The sequence below is a fragment of the Dendropsophus ebraccatus genome, chromosome 11 (assembly GCF_027789765.1).
Source record: "Dendropsophus ebraccatus isolate aDenEbr1 chromosome 11, aDenEbr1.pat, whole genome shotgun sequence".
Classification (NCBI taxonomy): Eukaryota; Metazoa; Chordata; class Amphibia; order Anura; family Hylidae; genus Dendropsophus; species Dendropsophus ebraccatus.
In genome coordinates, this window is record NC_091464.1 from 19939354 (window position 1) to 19961644 (window position 22291).

A 22291-nucleotide genomic window follows, 5' to 3' on the forward strand; every position below is an offset into this window, starting at 1 on the left:
TCTCAGGTGGTGGATTGTGTGACTGGGAAATGAGACTTTTCTTTGTACAGCTAATTTAGTTACCCATATGACTACCCATTAACATCCCTATCCCTAGAGAGTACTTGTAAGGATGGAACTCCGCATATCCTATAGCATTATACCTATTATTATTATACCGAACCCCATAGACGTTTTTACCTCTTCAGACATCAGTGATTAAACATTAAACCTTTCAGGGCCTGGCGGGGTCAGGAATGTAGCCACGTTTATTCTGTAGCCTCAGGCTGGAGACTCCATTTACAAAGACGTTGGTGCTTTGTGTTCCTGCGGCGAGCCAAGTCTACTAGAAAGTAAGTCCTGGTAGATAGGAGGAAGAGGAAGCTCAGACCAGGAGCTAGCAGAGCGAGGTTTCATCTGGGGTCTGCATGTAAGAACTTGTGAACATCATACCACTCGGGATTTATATCCTAGAAATGTAAAGAAATTTTAAAATTTTTATAATTTTTTTAAAATTGTAATTGTTTAAAACTGTTCATATTTTAGTTCAGAATCAAGTTCTTCCTAAAGTATTCCGAGATGCTGCATGTCTATGACAAAGTTCACAGCATAACCTAGTGACATATTACTTGTATCGTCCACAGACGTTCTCCCGATATCCTCATAAATATCGAGGACCCTGAGCGCTGTGCACTCTTCATTATGTGTGCATGCTCGGTAGTCCACGATATTTATGAGGTGCCACTCCTATCACCCACTGTCTGCTGATTGGCTTTCCATACCATGTCTAGGCAGACAGCAGGTGGTAGGTGGCGGGGAATTGCATGGCACGGGGCAGATCCAGAGAGTGCCTAGAACGTTGTAGGTGGTACATTGTTCTGTTCAGTATCTGGGGCACTATCCCTAGATTTGTAGCCTGGTGCACTTAATCATCTTTGGATACAGATGCAGAGCAGGAGCTGTCAGTCCCCTGAAGCCTATGAGCTGCTGGGGTGTGATCCCCTTATTGGCTGGCATGAGGATGATGGTACCTGTACAAGGATCCTGTCCCTGCTACTCATTGGCTGCAGATCTGTAGAGAGAAGGGAGCTCGGGTGGCATTTTTGCTGTATGGGGGCACAGAGGACATTATCACCATATGGTGAGGTTTTCTTGCCATCCTGCAGCTTAAAGAATATTCTGCTTTATATTGCTCCCCTGGGGATCCTCCTAGGATGTCTTCAGATGCCCCACTACTTTTGGAGTGGACTCGTTTTGGTGGTCTTAGCAGCCTGCTCAGCCAATCATTGACTTAAAGCAACTTTGTACCCACAATCTGTCCCCCCCCCCAAACCACTTGTACCTTCAGATAGCTGCTTTTTTTCCAAGATCTGTCCTGGGGTCCGTTCGGCAGGGGATGCAATTATTGTCATAAAAACAACTTTTTAATCCTGCAGCGCTGTGTCTAACGGCCGGGGCTTACATTTGTATATGCATTAGGCTGGCACACCCTCTCTGTCCTTCCTCCCCACCCTCTTTAGCATTAGGAATACTCCAGGAACATTTACTGCTGTTTGAGCTTTGCACAGGTGTATTAAAGATCCAGCCCATGTTCATTATGCACACAGGTGGGGAATAGGAAGCAATCTGCCTGGAGCATTCCTAATGATGAGGAAGGACAGAGAGGGTGTGCCAGCCTAATGCATTTACAAATGTAATGCTGCGTTTACACGGAACGATAATTCACCCGATCGTGCGATTAACGCTTTCGAAGTAACAATTTTATTTTTTTTAACGATCAGCGTTTAGACGGAACGATATATTGTACGGAAAATTCATTTCGCAATTGCTTAAGCCTATCTCGCACATAGATAAAACAGGTGAACGACTGTTTACACGGAACGATCTGCAAATTTTTTGCGAACGACGATTTAAGAACATGTTCAAAGATCAAAAAGAACGATTTCTCGCTCGTCGTTCGATCGTTCGCTGCGTTTACATGTACAATATCTAAATTCGATCATTATCGTTCAAATTCGCATGATCGTTCCGTGTAAACGCAGCATAAGCTCCGGCTGTTAGACACAGCGCTGCCGGATTAAAAGTTGTTTTTAGGACAATAACTGCATCATGGACCACAGGACCGATCTTTGATTAAAAGCAGCTATCCAAAGGTACAAGTGGTTTGGGGGGGGGGGTCAGATTGTGGGTACAGAGTCGCTTTAAGGGAGACAACATTGTGGTCAGTGATTGGCTGAAGATTTCACAGAAGGACTCCTGAGACAACGTGCTGAGTATTCTATATTTTTTTTTTTTTTTTAATCTCCAGCTAGCTGTTAAGTTTTATTGGGACTAAAAATGAGCATGACTTGAGTCCAGTTGTTTAGCATTTGATTACTGGTGGCTGAAGAAGTTGGATGCAGACCTAGGGAGTCCAGGAAAACATGGATACAGCCATAGGCTGTATCTATGTTTTCCCAGACTCCTTAGGGCTGCATCCAATTTCTTTATCCACCAGTATTTTAATGCCGATCGATCGGACTTGAGCATGCTTGAGTGACACTGATCTCCATACTGCCAGAGATTCCGTGTTTTTACCCTGTTGTCCTAAAAGTACTTGCTTCCCCTATACTTTGCCTTTCCTGCTGGATTACGTTTTCGTTTTCTTTACATTCTGACATTTTGGACATAAAGCATACATTTGGCAGGTCTACGAGAACACGACGCTTCTGAAGAATTTCCAGCTACATTGTTTTGTTTTTCTAACCTTCTTCTTTGGGTTGTAGAAACAGCACTTGGCAGCATTTATTAGATGAGCGCTGCAATTCCTGTAAAGTTTATTGTTGTGTGTAATATAATGGCATGTGTCCCCCAGCACTACTTATCCTGCCATGACTACCAGTCCTCTTCCAGACCCTTGTTGTTACATATGTGTGTGTTTGGGTACTTCCCAAGTTTATCTTGTCAGCTCATAGTTGCCTTTTTATTTGCGGTTTAGGGCTATAATATAATCTGTCAAGACTTTTTTTTACGACTTTTCTAACATTTTGGGGCTACCATACATTTTGGCCACAGCCTATAAAAGCGGCAGTTCAGCCGAGGATCGGACCCCTATCAATCTAGTATTATGGTCTCTCCGGAGGATATACCAGTGGTTTTAAAATCTTGGATCAGCTCTTTAAGGATTGCCTTATTTTGTCCCTTTTAAGACATGGGTCACCAAACTGCGGCCCTCCAGCTGTTGCAAAACCACAATTCCCATTGTGCCCGGACAGCTAAAGCTTTGGATTTGGCTGTCTAGGAATGATAGGAAATGTAGTATGGCAACAGCTGGAGGGCCGCAGTTTGGAGACCCATGCTTTAAGACCTAACAGGTTGTAAAATGCATTGCATTCCAAGAGCTATAACTCCAGTAGGCCTGACCTTTGATTTTAAAGGGGTACTCCAGGGCTGGGGTTATTTTTATTGTATGGCCGGGGAAGGGGTGGAAATAGAGGCCGCCTGTCACTTACCTCCCCGGTTCCAGCGCCGGGTCCAGGATCACACCGCTCTGTTCTCCTGTCCCGCTACCTGCTCTGAGCTGGCAGCTCAGCCATTAAGCTGTCGTAGTGGAGTCGCGTCACGTCCCAAGCCGCTGCTCAGACCAGGAAGCGAGACGGAAGAACGGGGCGGCGCGATCCGGGAACCGGGGAGGTAAGTGACGACGGCCTCTATTTCCACCCCTTCCTCGGCCATACAATAAAAATAACTCCCCCGCCCAGAGTACCCCTTTAAAGCTAGGCTTAAATCCCCCTCCGCCCCCCCCCAACTTTCAATAAAAATATAGATTTTTATTTATTTATTTATCTACTTATTTTAGTAAACTTTGTGCAATTGATGGTTTGATCCTTTACATCTATTCCCTCTCAGTCTTACACTGTCCCAATAGGCCGCTACCCATGGCAAAAAAGGCGGCCAGCAAGTGAGTGGAAACCCAACTTGTTGCATAGCTCCTCCTGCTGTCGTAGTCAGGTGTGCTGGCTGTTGAGAGGATGCGTACAGCTCCGGTCATCTTGCTATCCAATGAATTAACCTTTATGTCCTTTGCCTTTTGTTAAAGGAAATCTGTCACCAAGACAAAGCTATCTTATCTATCGGCATCGTGTTATAGAGCTGGAAGAGCTGAGCAGATTGATATATAACTTTGTGGGAAAAGAGTCAGTATAACTTGTAACTGGTTGAGTGAAATCCCTGATTATTCTGTGATAAGGAGTCCAGTGGGCGGAGTCACTCAATGGACTGGACTCTTTAGCATGCAAACAGCAGAGGTTTCAATCAATAAATTACAAGTTATACTGAATCTTTTCCCATAAAGCTATATATCAATCCACTCAGCTCCTTCTGCTCTATAACATAATGTCGATAGCTTGGGTAGCATTTTCATTGTGAGGGGTTTCCTTTTAAAGTGTTGGTCAATTTGTACTATAAGCTGCAGGATAGCATTTTATATTGGGTCTGCAGACAAAGTTTATCTAGTTAAGAACTGGTTATGTTCATACAGATCGGAGTCTGCATTATGTTTGTCTCCAAATTGCAATCATTTTAATTAAGAAAAAAATCTAAATACACTAATTGCAAATCTTACATGTGGTATAGCTGTGATTTGTGCAGTCTTCTGCAGTCTTTCACAATATGTGTGGTTTGTAGTTGTATGCAGCTTTTTGCTGAGCCTATGAGTTTTACAGGGATTGTTCCAGAAAAGTGTGGAATTATTTACGTTCAGATTAATATTTTTCATCGTTAAAGATAAAGATGCCACCTAAATACCACAAAACTCACTGGCCGAGATTTGTAAAGCCGTCCATAGAAGCAAGTCATGGCTCATTAACCGGGTACTCCGGGCAAAAACAGAAAATACAGTGGGGGTGGGGGGGACATTTAAGAATGTATACTTACCTGTCCCTGTGCCCCCACAGTGCAGAGTCAGCACGCTCCTGGACCCCTGCCGGATGTCATTTTCTATAGGCTTCCTAGCCTGGGGGAAAGTACCTGCAGCAGTGTCCCGCTTTAGCACTGGGATCGGTTGGTATACATTCTTTCTCCCACACTGCATTTTTTTTTGCCCGCATTATTCCTTTAAGACATATGAAAGCTGAGCTGAGCAGGTTGATAAATCTGGGCCATTGGGGGAGATTTATTAAACATGGTGTAAAGTGAAACTGGCTTAGTCGCCCCTAGCAACCAATCAGATTCCACCTTTCAATTTCCAAAGAGTCTGTGAGGAATGAAAGGTGGAATCTGATTGGTTGCTCCCCCCCTAGGTGGGGTAAACCTGGGCCATTGTGTGTAGTCATGTATCATCTGGTCACAGTATTTTGTAGTTTTGGCAGGAAAAAAACTGCACTAAAAATTTGACCTGTCAGTCGTATAACCGTGGTCTCTCCCTGACCTCATAAGGGGGCACACTCAGCGTTGGCTAGTATTCTGACTCTTTGACAATCTTAATTCATTGATAAACGACTATAGAAATGAACATTGCATTGCTTTGGTCTCAATGCCCACCCTAGATTACTGTGGTTAACACCAACCATATTACCTGATGATCATTTCTGTCCTATACAAATAGTGGAGTACTGGCTGTGTGGCCTAAACTCCACAGTCTGAATAGTGCTCTGTGATTCAGCTGAAATATATTCTGACTTCCTGTGGATTACACAAGAGACCAGTGCAAGGAACACGATGATGAGCGATACATTAGATCATGCAGACCCTTTGCCTCTCAGGCCTTATTTGTTTTGGCCCTGTATGCAAATGCACTGATATATGTATTTTTTTTTCCTTATATAGTATACAATAAATCCATTAAATCTGGCATTTAGAGATGAGTCCAACTCGAGCATGCTTAAGTCCGATCGCTCGGGATTTAACCCCTTAAGGACAGAGCCAATTTCGATTTTTGCTTTTTCGTTTTTTCCTCCTTGTGCTTAAAAGGCCATAGCACTTGCATTTTTCCACCTAGAAACCCACATGAGCCCTTATTTTTTGCGTCACTAATTGTACTTTGCAATGACAGGCTGACTTTTTGCATAAAGTACACTGTGAATCCAGTAAAAAAATAAATGTATGGTGAAATTGAAAAAAAACAAACGCATTTTGTTTATTTGGGGGAAATGTGTTTTTACGCTATTCGCCCTGGGGTAAAACTGACTTGTTATATATGTTCCTCAAGTCGTTACGATTAAAACGATATGTAACATGTATAACTTATATTGTATCTGATGACCTGTAAAAAATTCAAACCATTGTCAACAAATATACGTCACTTAAAACCGCTCCGTTCCCAGGCTTATAGCGCTTTTATCCTTTGGTCTATGGGGCTGTGTCAGGTGTCATTTTTTGCGCCATGATGTGTTCTTTCTATCGGTACCTTGATTGCGCATATACGACTTTTTGATCGCTTTTTATTACAATTTTTCTGGATTTGATGCGACCAAAAATGGCCAATTTTGCACTTTGGGATTTTTTTGCGCTGACGCCGTTTACCGTGCGAGATCAGGAATGTGATTAATTAATAGTTCGGACGATTACGCACGCGGCGATAGCAAATATGTTTGTTTGTTTATTTATTTATTTACTTTTATTTATAACCTGGGAAAAGGGGGGTGATTCAGACTTTTATTAGGGGAGGGGGCTTTTTACTATTAACGACATATTTTTTTTTTTTAACTTTTACACTTATACTAGAAGCCCCCCTGGGGTTAGGGTTATTCCCCTGGGGGACTTCTAGTATAAGTGCTTTGATCTCTCATAGAGATCTCTGCAGCATAGATATGCTGCAGAGATCCATGAGATCGGCACTCGTTTGCTTTCGGCTGCTGCCGAGCCGGGGACGGCGCCATCTTGGAGCGGTCCCCGGCCGGCTTCAGAAACGGAGATCGCTCCTCCGGGATAACATCCCGGAGGAGCGATCTCCTCCACTAGACACCAGGGAAGTGCTGCGTCCGGTAATCGGATGCAGCTGTCATGTTTGACAGCTGCATCTGATTACTGTATTAGCGGGCACGGCGATCGGACCGTGCCCGCTAATACCGGCGGTCCCGGGCTATAAGCGGCACCCGGGACCGCCGCGGTTCAGAGCGGGGTCGCCGCGCTGCCCCGCTCTGAACGTCCTTAACGGCATCAGGGCGTATATATACGCCCTATGTCGTTAAGGGGTTAAAAACTGGTGACTGAAGGCCATAGGCTGTATCCATATTTTCCCGGACCCCCTAGGACTGCATCCAACTTCTGCCACCACTGTAATCAAATGCAGAGCGTTCGGACTTGAGCATGCCGGAGTTGCACTCATCTCTACTGGCGTTTAAAGAAGTTGTCCAGATTTTCTTCTAAACACTCGGCTACCAACTGTTATAGGTAGAGGAAATATGTACTAGTATATGGTGCTCACCAAAAAATATAATACTGCCATGTACTACTTAATCATAAAAGGTCTGTCATAGCCAGAGCTGCTGTTAATGCAGTTACCCATGGAAGTGACCCTATTTTTTTTCCTATGGGGCACTGTTCATAAGCATGCTCTGTAATCTCTGCGACCTGTGAAAAGATCATTCCATGGGCAGGGAGAAGCAGAGCTGCTGTTGTATTTCCTATCAGCTGGTGTCACATTTTGCAGTAATGCTATAGAGATCACTTTACTGCAGACTAATCGCAGCCAGAACAGGAAGTCTGTGCAGTTTTAAGCCTAATGGCCAAAATGAAAACTGTGAGATTTAAGGATTATTTTAGAATATTTAAAGGGGGAAAAACTAAAATTCTTAATCTCTTTAACATAACAAAGTTATACAAATCCCCAATATACACTTATTACAGGAAATGCGTATAAAGTGCTTTTTCCCTGCACTTACTACTGCATCAAGGCTTCACTTCCTGGATAACATGGTGATGTCACTTCCTGGACAACATGGTGATGTCACGACCCGACTCCCAGGGCTTTGGCTGCTGGAGAGGATGATGGCAGGGGGACACTGAGGGACACGGGGCACTGGAGGGACACTGAGCATCCCTCTGCCATCATCCTCTCCAGCAGCCACAGCCCGCACAGCTCTGGGAGTCGGGTCGTGACATCACCACGTTATCCAGGAAGTGACATCACCACGTTATCCAGGAAGTGACATCACCATGTTATCCAGGAAGTGACATCACCATGTTATCCAGGAAGTGAAGCCTTGATGCAGTAGTAAGCTCAGGGAAAAAGCACTTTATAAGCATTTCCCATAATAAGTGTATATTGGGGATTTGTATAACTTTTGGGGGGCAATACAATACTTTATGTCCTTTAAGTCCACTGAGTATTTCCCTCCTGAAGAAGTTGTTTAGTAGGGGACAAAGGCTTTTGGCTGTTTATTTGGTTCTCTGTTAAGTAAAAGGATGGAACAGGTTTCTGTGTGTATTACCGGCCTATATTAGTAGGGAGTGAATCATTGTCTGCTACCTCACCTGTGTATGAGTGCGGTGACCCGTCTGGGTGTGGTGTGGGAGTCAGGTCTTGTGCATTCTGCCATGATGTACGGGTGTGATATCAGAGATCTTCTGTGCAGATGACATCCAGTGTGTAACATTTCCTACTACGTTCAGTCCGTAATAAAATCACCATTTTATTATCCGTTCCCGAGACGATCGCTTAGAGGTGGTGGTCAGTATGGCTGCTTTTTAAGCTGATGATTACATAAAAATGACCACTTAAGTGAAAAATAAAAGTAAGAGTTAGCTGTGCTTTCACATCAGCGTTACGTGGTGGAAACCACACCGCTATTTCTCCCTCAATAATTCCTGCAAAGTTGCACTGCTGTTAGGGAATGGGATGGAGGCATGGTTTCCACTGTGTTTGGCATGAGGGGGATCGGTTAGAAGGGGCCCTGGACAGGCACTTGGGGTCAATGTATAATTTGCAGTGTATCTACCACCAACCTTCTTCTATGTACGTTTTTCTATACAAAAACATGCATACGGCATGATAAATTTGCACATAAAGTTGTGCAGGAAACTGAAAAATAAGACTGCACCTAGCTTATGTAGATTTGCAAAAAAATATAAAAGATCCTGGTGGTTTGGTCCTTTTCTCAAAACATCGCCAAGTCCCCGCGCTCTGCACAGTTTTCTTCTTGTGCATCGGTCCGCTCCGTGCACTGGAGGCGGCCATCAGTGTAAAAATGTTCTCTTAGTGATGTCTCTCCATTACAATCAAGCATTGCCAAGTCACAGAGGGGAGGAGATATTATTACACATGGGGCGATGGGCCAGTGCCAAGTGCGGGAACCAGACGTGTTTTGAAAAAAGGACCATGGTACCGTGATTTCCGCACTGGCAATGTAGTGAATTATTTTTTGATTGTTGAATGCAGACAGTTTTGGGCACTAAACATTAAGGGTGGGTTCACACTGAGGAATCTGCGCTGAAACGTTTCCGTGGATTCCCTCGCCCGGAATCTATTCAGACTCTATTCTGTGCACAGGCAGATTCCGCCGTCTGCCGAAAGAATTGACATGTTTCAGAGGACGGCGTAATGCGCCTGTGCATAGAATGGAGTCTATAGCACAGACTGGGATGCGCGCGGGGGCGAGTGACGGAATCCACGCAAACGTCTTCTCGGAGATTCCTCAGTGTGAACCCACCCTAAGGGTAGGTCCACACTGCAGTCCCTTTTTAATGTATCTGTTCAATGGAAAAAAATATATACAATTTGTGTGCATTACTTGGGATCTGTTTTTCCATTAAATCCCATTAAATTTAAAAAAAAAAAATAATCTTTTATTTATTTTTATTTTTTTTTTAGCTTACACAAAATTCTGGTTGATCACATTTTTGTGTACTTTTTAAAAGTAACCATTGAAAAATGGATCCCTTTAACCCTTAGACGACCCAGGGCGTATAGTTACGCCATGGAAGTCTGTCCCCAGACGACCTAGGGCGTAACTGTACGCCCTGGGTGTTATTCCCGCTATGAAGCGCGCTCCGGAGCGGAGCGCGCTTCATAGCAGGTGGGGGCCGGCTGCAGTGAGCAGCCGGGACCTCACCGGCAATGACACGCTGCAGCGATCGCGCTGCCGCGTGTCATTAACCCCTTAAACGCCGCGATCGCGGCGCGACCGCGGCGTTTAAGTGTAAGTGACAGGGGGAGTCCCCTGTCACTTACCGATCGGGACCCCCGCAGTGTGACTGCGGGGGTCCCGATCGGTAAAACGGACTGCTGGAGGTCTCTTACCTGCCTCCATGCGGTCCGATCGGCGCTCTGCTACTCTAAGCCTGCACAGGCAGGCTCAATGAGCAGAGCGCCGATAACACTGATCAATGCTATGCCTATGGCATAGCATTCATCAGTGTAAAAATCAGACTAGTGTATGTAAAAGTCCCCCAAAGGGGCTTCAAAAGTGTAAAAAAAAAAAAGTTAAAAACACCAACACACTACCCCAAAACCCCTCCCCCAATAAAAGTTGAAATCACCCCCCTATCCTATTATATAAATAAAACATATAAAAATAAATAAATAGATAAACATATAATATACCGTAGCGTGCGTAATTGTCCGATCTATTAAAATATAACAAGTGTCATTGCGAACGGTAAACGGCGTACACGAAAAGAGGGGAAAAAGTGCGCGGATTACCGATTTTATGTTACATTATATATATAAAAAAATTAATAAAAAGTGATCAAAACGTCCGATCTTCACAAATATGGTATTAATAAAAACTAGAGATCATGGCGGAAAAAATGACACCCCATACAGCCCCGTAGGTGAAAAAATAAAACCGTTATAAGCGTCACAATAGTCCCATTTTATTTATAATTAATTGCCAAAAAAAAGGATTTCATTAAAAAATACATATATAACATTAGAGAATCTGTGTAACCTGCATATGGTTGTGTTCAGACTGACCTATAGAATAATAGTATCATGTCGCTGTTACCATATATTACATTACGTAGACACAGGAACCCCCCAAACGTTACCATATTGCATTCTTTTTTGCGATTTCACCAATTTATATCTTCATAAATAATATATTTGGAATTCCATCATACATGTTATGGTAAAATGAATGACGCCATTACACAGTACAACTATTCCTGTAACAAATAAGCCCTTACATGGCCTGTAGATAAAAAACTGAGAGTGCTAGAGCTCTTAGAAGGGGAGGAGGGAAAAACGGAAACACTAAGATCAAAATTTGCGCGGTCCACTGGGTCATTTTGGGCCTGGTCCTCAAAGGGTTAAACAGACTGCAAAAACCCAGTGTGAACCCAACCTAAGAGGCCATCTCCTGGGAACTTACCACACTGGCACCAGGGGCATTGCCATGAGTAAAGCGCTGGCCCCCATTATTTCAGGACACAATTTCCCTCTATCCTCAGGAAAGGGAGTTGGGAATACTCTTTAGAAACTAGGAGGTATGTTTACACTATTCCCACCGCTTTCTGTATAGGACCATCAGCAGTTTTCAGGGCTCTGAAGTGCTGACAGTTTCTCTTTATTTTCAGCTGTGTTCTATGGATTTTGCCTTTTTTTCACATTTGTGCTGAAAATCTGTTGTGCATTGTTAGCTGGCACATCCAGTGACACATCCCAACCCCTCCCAGTGTGAGATGCAGATCAGTATCTTTGTATGCCAGAGCTTGATAAAAGAGTTTCTGGTTTTGGCCTCATACACACAGTTGTTCTATGGCCCAAATTTTTGTTGTACTTTTATAGACTGTTATTGTCTGTGAAGTTCTGTTGGAGACTATGGATATTTTCCCTTTGGGGCAATGCTTGTAGGAGAGAATACCTCTAGAATTAGAAAGAAATCTGGTATTCCTGTAAGATGTTACATTTTCTTAAAGGGGTACTATATATACCGATATATATATAGTGGTTATGTAATGTAAAAGCAATGCATTCATTTTCATGCGTGATATATGGCCTGTACTAGTATGGCCTATTGCTCTGCATTCTAGTAGTGACCTGAGAGCCGGAGAAGCAAGTGGGAGCGTAGACAGTGCTTTACCTGCCGGCGCTCCTGCCTGCTTCTCCGACTCCCAACCTGGGAGACAGAGAAGCAGGCAGGAGCGCCGGCAGGTGAAGCATTGTCTTGTTTAATGCCCGGCAGCTAATTACTTAAGTGGCACTGGCTACATTCTCTCAGCGGAATGAAAATCTGCTGCGAGAATGCAGAGCCATAGGCCATAAGCGTACTGTTATCGCTACAAAACAGTGTGAAATCCACTGAGAACTCTGTACATGTGAATATACCCTTACTGCATCAGGTCTGAGCATCAGGGCTTTGGCAGCAACTCTTGAATTTTGTCAGGCACCGACTCCTTCATAAATGGCTGGTCAGACACTTACCCTAACTTTGCACCACCCCTCCCCCCCACCCTCTTCAGCATTAGAAATGCCACTGGAACATTTTCTCCATGCTGAACATTGCAGGTGCTTAACGATCCAGCCCATGTGCCGGGCTGCCACAGGTGGGGAATAGGAGGCAATCTGCCTGGAGCATTCCTAATGATGAGGAGGGACGGAGGGGTGGTACAGAGTCGCTTTAATTTAATTAATTATTTTTTTTTTTTTGGCTTGCATTTAAAAAAATTAAGAGAATCTGTGGTGTTATTTTCACCATTGAGATTATATATGAGCACTATATAATTTGTATTTCCCTCCTTCTTCCTTCAGGGGGGCACAATGAATCTAGAAAAACTCAGCAAACCGGAATTGCTGACGCTACTGAGCATTCTAGAGGGAGAGCTGGAAGCCAGGGAGCTTGTGATTGAGGCGATAAAGGTAAGTTCTGTCATCCAGCTCATTGATCTTGTGTAACTTTACCTATGAAAACCTTAATCTATGAAAAGATAAAAAGCAACGAATATTAAATCTCCTTTGCCCGAGGCTTAGGCCGTCATCCTTTGAATCTTAATAAGCTTTGCCTCCGTATCTATTTGCCGTGTTTTACAGTCTCAGAATTAGCCGTGTTTCTCTCTGAAGAGATTCCGATCACAAGCGTATTCCTGCCTGATAACGTCAAGACACATTATTTCAGATTTATTTCCACCTTAAATGTGACCCATAATCTGTACAATGCCATTGAAAATAACTTAAAGGGGCTAAATAAAGATAGGAACTAAAATAATGTTGTTGCATTAGTGTGAACACCCTCTTATAATAAGAGATCTGGTTGTGTTCAGAATTAGCCAGTCTCATGTAAGCTCTTATTAAATAGTCGTCCGTACACAGCTACCATCACTTAAAGTGATTCAGATTTTCCTGATCTTTTCTTAGGGTCCTATTACCCAGGCCGATGTATGTATTACTATGACCTGATCATTTTAGTAAACGAGCGCTGATCTGTACCGGTTTACTGGACCTATTAGACCGTCCAATAATTGGGCAGTGAGGGCTGTGTGGACATCAATAGCCGCAGCCTGCGATTGGCTGAGCAAACCTGTCAGCTGACAGGCTGCTCAGACACTGCAGCTGCTGGGACCGGGAAGCTGCAGAGCACAAGAGAGAAGACCGGGAGCGGGTAGCTGCTGTCACTTGGGCTTTAGTCAAGATGTAGGGAATCGGGGATAGATCAAATTATCAGTTTTAAAGATAAATGGGAAATTAACCTTTCAACCCAACATATACCTCCACACCGACAAACGAATGGCTTTGCCAGAAGACCTAAGTTTTGTAATGGCCCAGCCAACTGGATCCAATTGATCTCTAGATTGACCTGAAGAAGGTGCTGTACACAGGAGATACCCTCATGGTACTTTTACACGGTGCGATAATTCGCACGATTAACGATTTTGAATGAATGATGTTTTTTTTATAACTATCAGCGTTTAGACGGAACGTTACATCGTACGGAAAATTCGCTATGCGATCGTTTAAGCCTATCTCACACATAGGTGAAATCGCTGAAAGACTGTTTACACGGAACGATCTGCGAATTTTTTGCGAACGATCAACGATGATTTGAGAACATGTTGAAAGATCAAAGTGAACGATTTTTTTTGCTCGTCGTTTGATCATTTGACCGTTATCGTGCAAAAACGAACGATCAATCGTCCCGTGTGAAAGGACCATTACAGTCTGACAGATTTATAGACTGGCTGAATTGCTCATGTGCCGTGCTGATAGATTTCTACCCAAAAGGACTGAATGTCGTCAGTTTGCTGAACATGAATTTCAGCAAAGTGTTACTTTTAGGGTTGTGCATACTTATGCAACCACATTGGTGCAAACATTTTTAACGGTCATTGAAACAAAATATAAGCTTGTAATGTGCTTCAATGTACTTTTTTTTTTTTTTTTTAATATATCACCAGAGTTGTCCATTTTAGGGTGGGTTCACACGTAACTGGTCCAGAGCAGATTTCACGCTACAAGTTCGGAGTAAAATCCGCTGCGAATCCCTTAGTATGTAAACGCTGGCCCTCTGAACCCACAGCGGCCTGTTGTATACATTACCAGTCCACGCTCCAGCTTGCTTCGGGAGTTCCTGGCATCCTGACGTCCCACTCCGCCAGTCAGATTCGCAGCGGATTTCGCTGCAAACTCGCTGTGGATCCGTTACGTGTGAACACACCCTTAATAGGAAACTCCAGTAGAATATACATTCCAACCTGCTCATATGGCTACAGGCAGTAAGACTATCCATACCTTAAAGTGAACCAATCACCCAGATTTTCCATGTATGCAGAGAGCCAGAAACTAGTCATCAGCACGCCCTGCAGGATGATTGACAGTAAAAGAGGCAAGTTAGAATCCTCTTATAAGAGACTTTAGTTTGAACAGCTAAAGCTTCTCGAGAAGACCCAAGACACATGGTGTGGCAGCGTTTTAGCACATCTTCCCGCCACTGCTAGTAGCATTACCCGGATAATCTGGGTGATTGGTTCACTTTAATTGTGGTTGTCTGAGGCTGCTATTACCTAAGCTTCTTTATAAGAATATATTGAAGTCTCATGTGATGGTCCACTTTTATTGACACCCCTAAATACACAATGTAAAATAATGGAAATGCATTTTGGAGAGAACCGTGCTCGCACATTTTAAGAAAAACTGTTTGTGTTTAATAAAATGGCTCCTACATCTAAAGAGAGAGAGGCAGCACACCAGAAGGGGTAATGACTAGAGATGAGCGAACCTGGAGCATGCTCGAGTCCATCCGAACCCAAACTTTCGGCATTTGATTAGCGGTGGCTGCTGAAGTTGGATAAAGCCCTAAGGCAATCATGGATATAGTCATTGGCTGTATCCATGTTTTCCAGACAACCTTAGAGCTTTATCCAAGTTCTGCAGCCCCCGCTAATCAAATACCGATTGTTCGGATCGATTTGAACCCGAACCTGGTTCGCTCATCTCTAGTAATGATGAAATATAGGAACCCTGCAGACATTCATGTACTGGAGAGAACTACAGGGGAAAAGTGAAGGAAACTACAGGCAGCAAGGAACACCGACAGCATTCCTCATCCTGTTATCACATAATGTTACGCAACGGCCGGGCCATTTCACAGAAACCCTAGCTGTAACTTTGGCCACAGATGTGCCCCTGAGTTATTGCCGCAGTCCGCAGGGGCAAGTTGGAGAGAAAGTGACTCTTATATCACTGTGTTAAGGGAGGCGGCCTCTGTCTCCTACTCCCCGTGTAGAGCATATAACTGGTGACCGGTTCCCTTTAAGGAGTCCTACTCATTTACAGGGGTGGATGAATCATCTTCCATACACTCCATACTTTGGTTAGCTCAGTATTCTTGCCATTCCTTGTTTGTGACACACGACTGAGCCGGCCTTGATCTGTCATTTCATTGTCCTCTTAAACGTCACTAAGCTATAGACTTTCTGGCACAATTCTATCTCTGCCTGGAGTGATAAGCGTGGACGTGCAGTACATTACAAGAATAGTCTGCCTGCATTTAATGCACTTGCAGCTTTAAGGGATGGTGTCCTTTATTTTCTATAGCGTACTACCCATGGCAGCAAGCCTGCCCCATGCTTTATGCACGCTATGGTAGGATTTGACTTCCCGATATGGACCATGTACAGAGGTGCAGCCAAGCTGTGAGCTCTTTAGCAGGACTCTGCGCAGCTCGTGTGCCAAGATTAAGCCTCTGAGCTGATGGAAATGCCTTAATAAGGGCTCAGAGCACTAAATGGCTCAATCCACTTGTTAGAAACAGAGTTTGTTTTCATCCTGTGTTGTGATCAGCTGCAGTGGGCCTGAAGTTGGTGCTGCCTGAGCAAATATGGTCTCATGTATATCCCTCATATTCTTACATCTTATCACTACTTGCTTGCTTACTTAGAGGAGAAGTCAGGTGAAATTTTTTATTAAAGTATTGTATTGCCCCCCAAAAGCTAAACAAATCACCAATATACACTTATTACGGTAAATGCTTATAAAGTGCTATTTTCCCTGCACTTACTACTGCATCAAGGCTTCACTTCCTGGATAAAATGGTGATGTCACTTCCTGGATAAAATGGTGATGTCACGACCCGACTCCCAGAGCTGTGCAGGCTGTGGTTGCTGGAGAGGATGATGGCGGAGAAATGCTCAGTGTCCATCCAGTGCCCTATGTCCCTCAGTGTCCCCCTGCCATCATCCTCTCCAGCAGCCACAGCCCGCACAACTATTCAGGAAGTGACATCACCATGTTATCCAGGTAGTGACATCACCAGGTTATCCAGGAAGTGACATCACCAGGTTATCCAGGAAGTGACATCACCATGTTATCCAGGAAGTGAAGCCTTGATGCAGTAGTAAGTGCAGGGAAAAAAGCACTTTATAAGCATTTCCCGTAAAAAGTGTATATTGGTGATTTGTATAACCTTTTTTTTTTTTTTGGGGGGGGGGGGGGGGCAATACAATACTTTACCAAAAACTTTCGCCGGACTTCTTCTTTAAAAGGGGGCTAGTGGGTACGTGCCCTAGTCCTACAGAGCCTCTGTTCTTGCTCCCTACCCTTCCTATTAGATATGCCTTGGGTGGCCAGCAGGGAGAAAGAGGCATGCAGGCCTAGGGCATGGGGGCTCTAGGCTCCGCCTCATTGACACCATTCTTTCAGATTAAAAGATAATTTTTTTGAAATTGATGCCAGCAGGAGCTATTTGAAACCTGGAACCGTACATTGAATTACCGCAGCAACATTACCAGTGTTTGTTTTTTGTTTTTCTTTTGTGGTGGGGGTCGGGTGCTTACATATTCACTTTAAATTCCCAGGAAGCTCCTTTTAATGCAGTACAGAAAACCAGATACAATTTAGGGCAGTGATCAGTAACACTTCTACAAATGAACAGGTATTACGGTTCTATGTTGCTCAGGCAGGTTCTTGGAAGGTCTGTTTGTTTCCCAGCAATGAGTATCAATAAAATTGACCAAATATGTTAACTATGATCATGACCAACACCGAACAATATAATATATATATATATATATATATATATATATATAAAGTGTATATTATATATATTTCTTTTTCTGTGCTCATATGGGCTTTAAAGTGAGAAAATCTTTATAGTTATCTGATCTCTTGTATTATGTTGTGTTTTATCAATTTTTGTTTGTCAGTACCCCCCAAAACTGTCTGGAAAGGGAGGCTTGGAGGATGGGTTAGGCTAAGGCAGCCGCAGAATAGGAAGTGTGGTGTGTGCGCAGCAATGATTTCATCAGCATCTGGAGCTGTGGCCGGCAGCAGAAGTGACAGGCCGCCAGTGAAAGCCACAAAGACCAGTTCAGCAAAACTGAGATGTCTTTGTCTTTTGTTTCTCTGCTCTGTAGCCAAATATCCACTGAGCTTCCAGATGAAGTCTCTCTTTATTAAAACTGACAAGGTCTGTGATAAGGCATTGCTTATTTGGTATCTACAAGGTAGTGATACCATAAGAATTGTAAAGTGACAACACACATGATGGGGGTTAAAGGGGTATTCCTTTGAGAACCCCCCCCCCCCTTTTTTTTTTTTTTTTTTCAAATCAGCTAGGGTCAGAAAGTTATATAGATTTGTAAATTACTTATTAAAAAAAAACAAAACAAAAAAACAAACAAAAAAAAAACTCCAGTACTTATCAGCTGCTGTATGTCCTGCAGGAAGTGGTGTATTCTTTCCAGCCTGACACAGTGCTCTCTGCTGCCACCTCTGTCCATGTCAGGAACTGTCCAGAGCAGGAGAGGTTTTCTATGGGGATTCGCTGCTGCTCTGGACAGTTCCTGATATGGACAGAGGTGGCAGCAGAGAGCACTGTGTCAGACTGGAAAGAGAACACCACTTCCTGCAGGACATACAGCAACTGATAAGTACTAGAAGAATTGATATTTTTAAATAGAAGTAAATTACAAATCTAACTAACTTTCTGACACCCGTTTTGTCAGAAAAAAAGATGTTGCCGGAGTACGTCTTTAAGGGTATATTCACACGGGCGGGCTCGCAGCGAGATTCTCGCTGCGAGCCCGGCAGGTCCTGTCAGTTCCCATAAACTACATACTTGCTGCGGTCTAAACGACCGCAGCGAGTATGTAATTATACCGCGCTTAACCCCTTCTACTCCCGCTGGCTCCCCCGCTGTAAGCAGCATACATTACCTGTCCTTGCTGCATGGGTCCGGCGTCCTGCTCTCCCGCCCGGCCAATCAGTGGCTGCAGCTGGGCAACACACTGATTGGCCGGGCGGGAGAGCAGTACGCCGGACCCGTGCAGCAAGGACAGGTAATGTATGCTGCTTACAGTGGGGGAGCCGGCGGGAGTAGAAGGGGTTAAGGGCGGTATAATTACATACTCGCTGCGGTCGTTTAGAACCCAGCAAGTATGTAGTTTATGGGAACTGACAGGACCTGCCGGGCTCGCAGCGAGAATCTCGCTGCGAGCCCGCCCGTGTGAATATACCCTAACTTAGAGTTTGCAGTGATTCTTATTATTTGTCCTTTTATTTTACATTCCAAACTGCTGACTGATTCCCTTTCACTTTCCCCCTAACATTCCTGGACTTTTTTATTTTGTGTGATTGTTTTCTACACAGAGGTTTATCTGACAGATTTTTTAAGCTAAAGGCAGGAACAGACTATAGACTGGGAACAAGTCATAAAGGAAACACTGAGATTTCTCCTTTTATTAAGGCTATGTTCACACAACGTATCAGACCGGCCGTTCCGTGACCCCGGCCGGATCATGGAACGGCCGGTCTGTGCCCGGATGATCCGTCCGGCCGCAAAGCTCTGATGCGGGTGCATCAGCGCACGCCCGCATCAGAGCTTCCCATAGCACACAGTGAAGCAAGCGTCCGGAGCCGCTCGCTTCACTGTGTGAACTGACAGGTCTTTCTGCAGCCGGAATTCACTGAATTCCGGTCACAGAAAAGTGACATGTCTGTTATTTGCAGCCCCGTATGGGATCCCGCAAAAAGTATCTGATATGGGATCCCAGCCGGAGCGTATGCACATCGTATACGCTCCGGCTGGGATCCCATATCAGATACTTTTTGCGGAGCGCAACATAACCTTAAGACCGTTGTTGCCGATGGCAACAACGGCCGTACTTTTACGTAGTGTGAACATAAATCCTTTCCTGGCTTTGGCTTCGGCTTCAAAAATCTCAGATAAATCTGTCTGTGTAAACGCACCATTAGGGGATATTAGGGTAGTTGATACAGAGCTGCTCCTTTTTATATAATGTCATGCATGCATAACCGTGATGGTGTTCCTTTAGTAACTGGCAGGACGTGGTAACCCGCAGCTGTGTGTGATCTGGTGAAAAATCATAGGTTCAGCCATAGGCCCAGATTTATCAACTAGCCTAAACCCAATGATCTGAAGTTACCATAGCAACCATTACTGGATTTGCCCATAGCAACCATTTAATGCCCATCTTTTTTATCTTAAGCTCTGCTGATATTAAAGATGAGCGGTGATTGGTTTTCATGGCCACAACCAATCTGGTTTAATAGTACAAACCTGGTCTACTAGTGACTGGTCCATTGATAAGTGTACTGTAATTTAGCAGGACTCCGCAGTGCCAGCGGCCTCCCTTTTACATAGGTATTCTCATACTCGCGTCCTACAAGTATACAGGTGTTAGGCGAATCAAGTCACACATTTTTGCAGACACATTCATTTAGCAAACTTGTCTCTTTCTCCTGATATGCTGCTCTTTTCCTTCCACTGTTGACTGTGTCTAAAGATTCAGCCTATGTGCAGTGGTCAGACAAGAGATGATGAGGAGGAGTCCTGCCTGTGGCATTCCTAATGGTGAAGAGGGCTGGGAGGAAGAAAGGAGAGGCATCGCAGGCCTAGGAAACAGACACCCTAGGCCACGCCAATTCGACACAGGGCTGCAAGTTTTAAAGTTGTTTTTTAGGACAATAACTGCATCACCTGCTGAACGGACCCCAGGACAGATCTTGGATTAAAAGCAGCTATCCGACTGTACATGTGGTTTAGGGGGGTCAGATTGTGGGTGCAGAGTCACTTTAAACACTTCTCGTTCTGTAGTCACCTCCCCAGCAGCTTCTAAAGCAGGGGTGGGGAACCTCCGGCCCGCGGGCCGCATCCGGCCCCTGACACCTCCGGATGTGGCCCGCGGCTCCCCTGTGACATGCGCCGCTCTGGAGGAGAAGGAGCCGACACACACGGCATCCTCCTGTGTCTGTGACAGCTGCCAGGAGGATGCTGTGAGTGCCGGCTCCTTCCCCTCAGAGCGGTGCACATCTTCTGACTCCTGCCCTCCTGTGACGTGCGCCGCGCTGGTGAGGCAGGAGCTGGCACAGACACAGGAAGATGTGTTGTATGCCGGCTCCTGCCTCACCAGCGCGGCGCAGAGCGGCGCACGTCTTCTGACTCCTGCGGGCCGCGCGCGATGACGTCATTTCATCGCGCGCCGCCTGCAGGAGAAGACCGGCACAGAAGAGAGGAGGGAGAAGAGGACCTGGACAGCGTGGGAGCGGAGGAAAGGTGAGTGGGATGTTTATTTTTTCATTTGGGGCAGACACTAGGCTACCAGGGACATGACTGGGGGGGTTAACTAGGCCACAAGGGACATGACTGGGGGGGTTACCTAGGCCACCAGGGACATGACTGGGGGGTAACTAGGCCACAAGGGACATGACTGGGGGGTTAACTAGGCTACCAGGGACATGACTGGGGGGGTTAACTAGGCTACCAGGGACATGACTGGGGGGGTTAACTAGGCTACCAGGGACATGACTGAGGAGTTAACTAGGCCACCAGGGACATGACTGAGGAGTTAACTAGGCCACCAGGGACATGACTGAGGAGTTAACTAGGCCACCAGGGACATGACTGAGGAGTTAACTAGGCCACCAGGGACATGACTGAGGAGTTAACTAGGCCACCAGGGACATGACTGAGGAGTTAACTAGGCCACCAGGGACATGACTGAGGAGTTAACTAGGCCACCAGGGACATGACTGAGGAGTTAACTAGGCCACCAGGGACATGACTGAGGAGTTAACTAGGCCACCAGGGACATGACTGAGGAGTTAACTAGGCCACCAGGGACATGACTGAGGAGTTAACTAGGCCACCAGGGACATGACTGAGGAGTTAACTAGGCCACCAGGGACATGACTGAGGAGTTAACTAGGCCACCAGGGACATGACTGAGGAGTTAACTAGGCCACCAGGGACATGACTGAGGAGTTAACTAGGCCACCAGGGACATGACTGGGGAGTTAACTAGGCCACCAGGGACATGACTGGGGGGGTTAACTAGGCCACCAGGGACATGGCTGGGGGGTTAACTAGGCTACCAGGGGCATCACTAAGGATTCAAATCAGGTACAAGTGGCATCACAGAGGGTTAACTACAATAGCAGGGGCATTAGGGGAACAATACTTTGCCTTGTTCGGGTGCTGCAAACCCCCGCTACTAACTGCCGCGCACGGTATAACATTGAGTGCGGCCCTCGAATGATTTTATTAAGGCCCGACCGGCCCTCGACATGGAAAAGGTTCCCCACCCCTGTTCTAAAGCAATATGATTCTATAGTATAATGTAGGTTTCATTGAAGAGTGTTATGGAGGACTGCTGATATACCTCCGCCATGTCAGGTCTATCGGGTTGACCTCTCCCAGGCCCCTTCTCCCTTTCCTGTTTACTATGCTTGGTATCATAAAGGGCGCTCTTCTACAGGCTGCAATGACATTTGCAGGCACAGAACCTCTTTCATACAGCACTGGCTTTTAGCCCGCTCCAGCTACCGGACAGTTGGGCTCCTTTTCTCTGTGGTTTTCGGGTACAGATAACCTTTGGGTCCCAAGGGTGTTATATGGCAATGCCGGCTTCCTTGTGAGAAACTCCATGAAAGCTTTGTCCT

General features: G+C 45.1%; 1 protein-coding gene and 1 long non-coding RNA gene across 2 annotated transcripts in view; one reads left to right on the forward strand and one right to left on the reverse strand.

Moving 5' to 3' along the window:
* CTTNBP2NL (CTTNBP2 N-terminal like) overlaps positions 1–22291 on the forward strand; it is a 69221-nt gene that overhangs the window by 18463 nt on the left and 28467 nt on the right. The window contains exon 2 of the mRNA XM_069946048.1: positions 12650–12757. Within this exon, the coding sequence (XP_069802149.1) occupies positions 12659–12757 (99 nt within the window). The 5' untranslated portion in view covers positions 12650–12658. The remainder of the gene's footprint in view (positions 1–12649; positions 12758–22291) is intronic.
* Positions 210–22291, reverse strand: part of LOC138768038 (uncharacterized) — a 61107-nt gene continuing 39025 nt past the window's right edge. The window contains exon 3 of the long non-coding RNA XR_011358926.1: positions 210–449. This is a non-coding gene — a long non-coding RNA (uncharacterized lncRNA). The remainder of the gene's footprint in view (positions 450–22291) is intronic.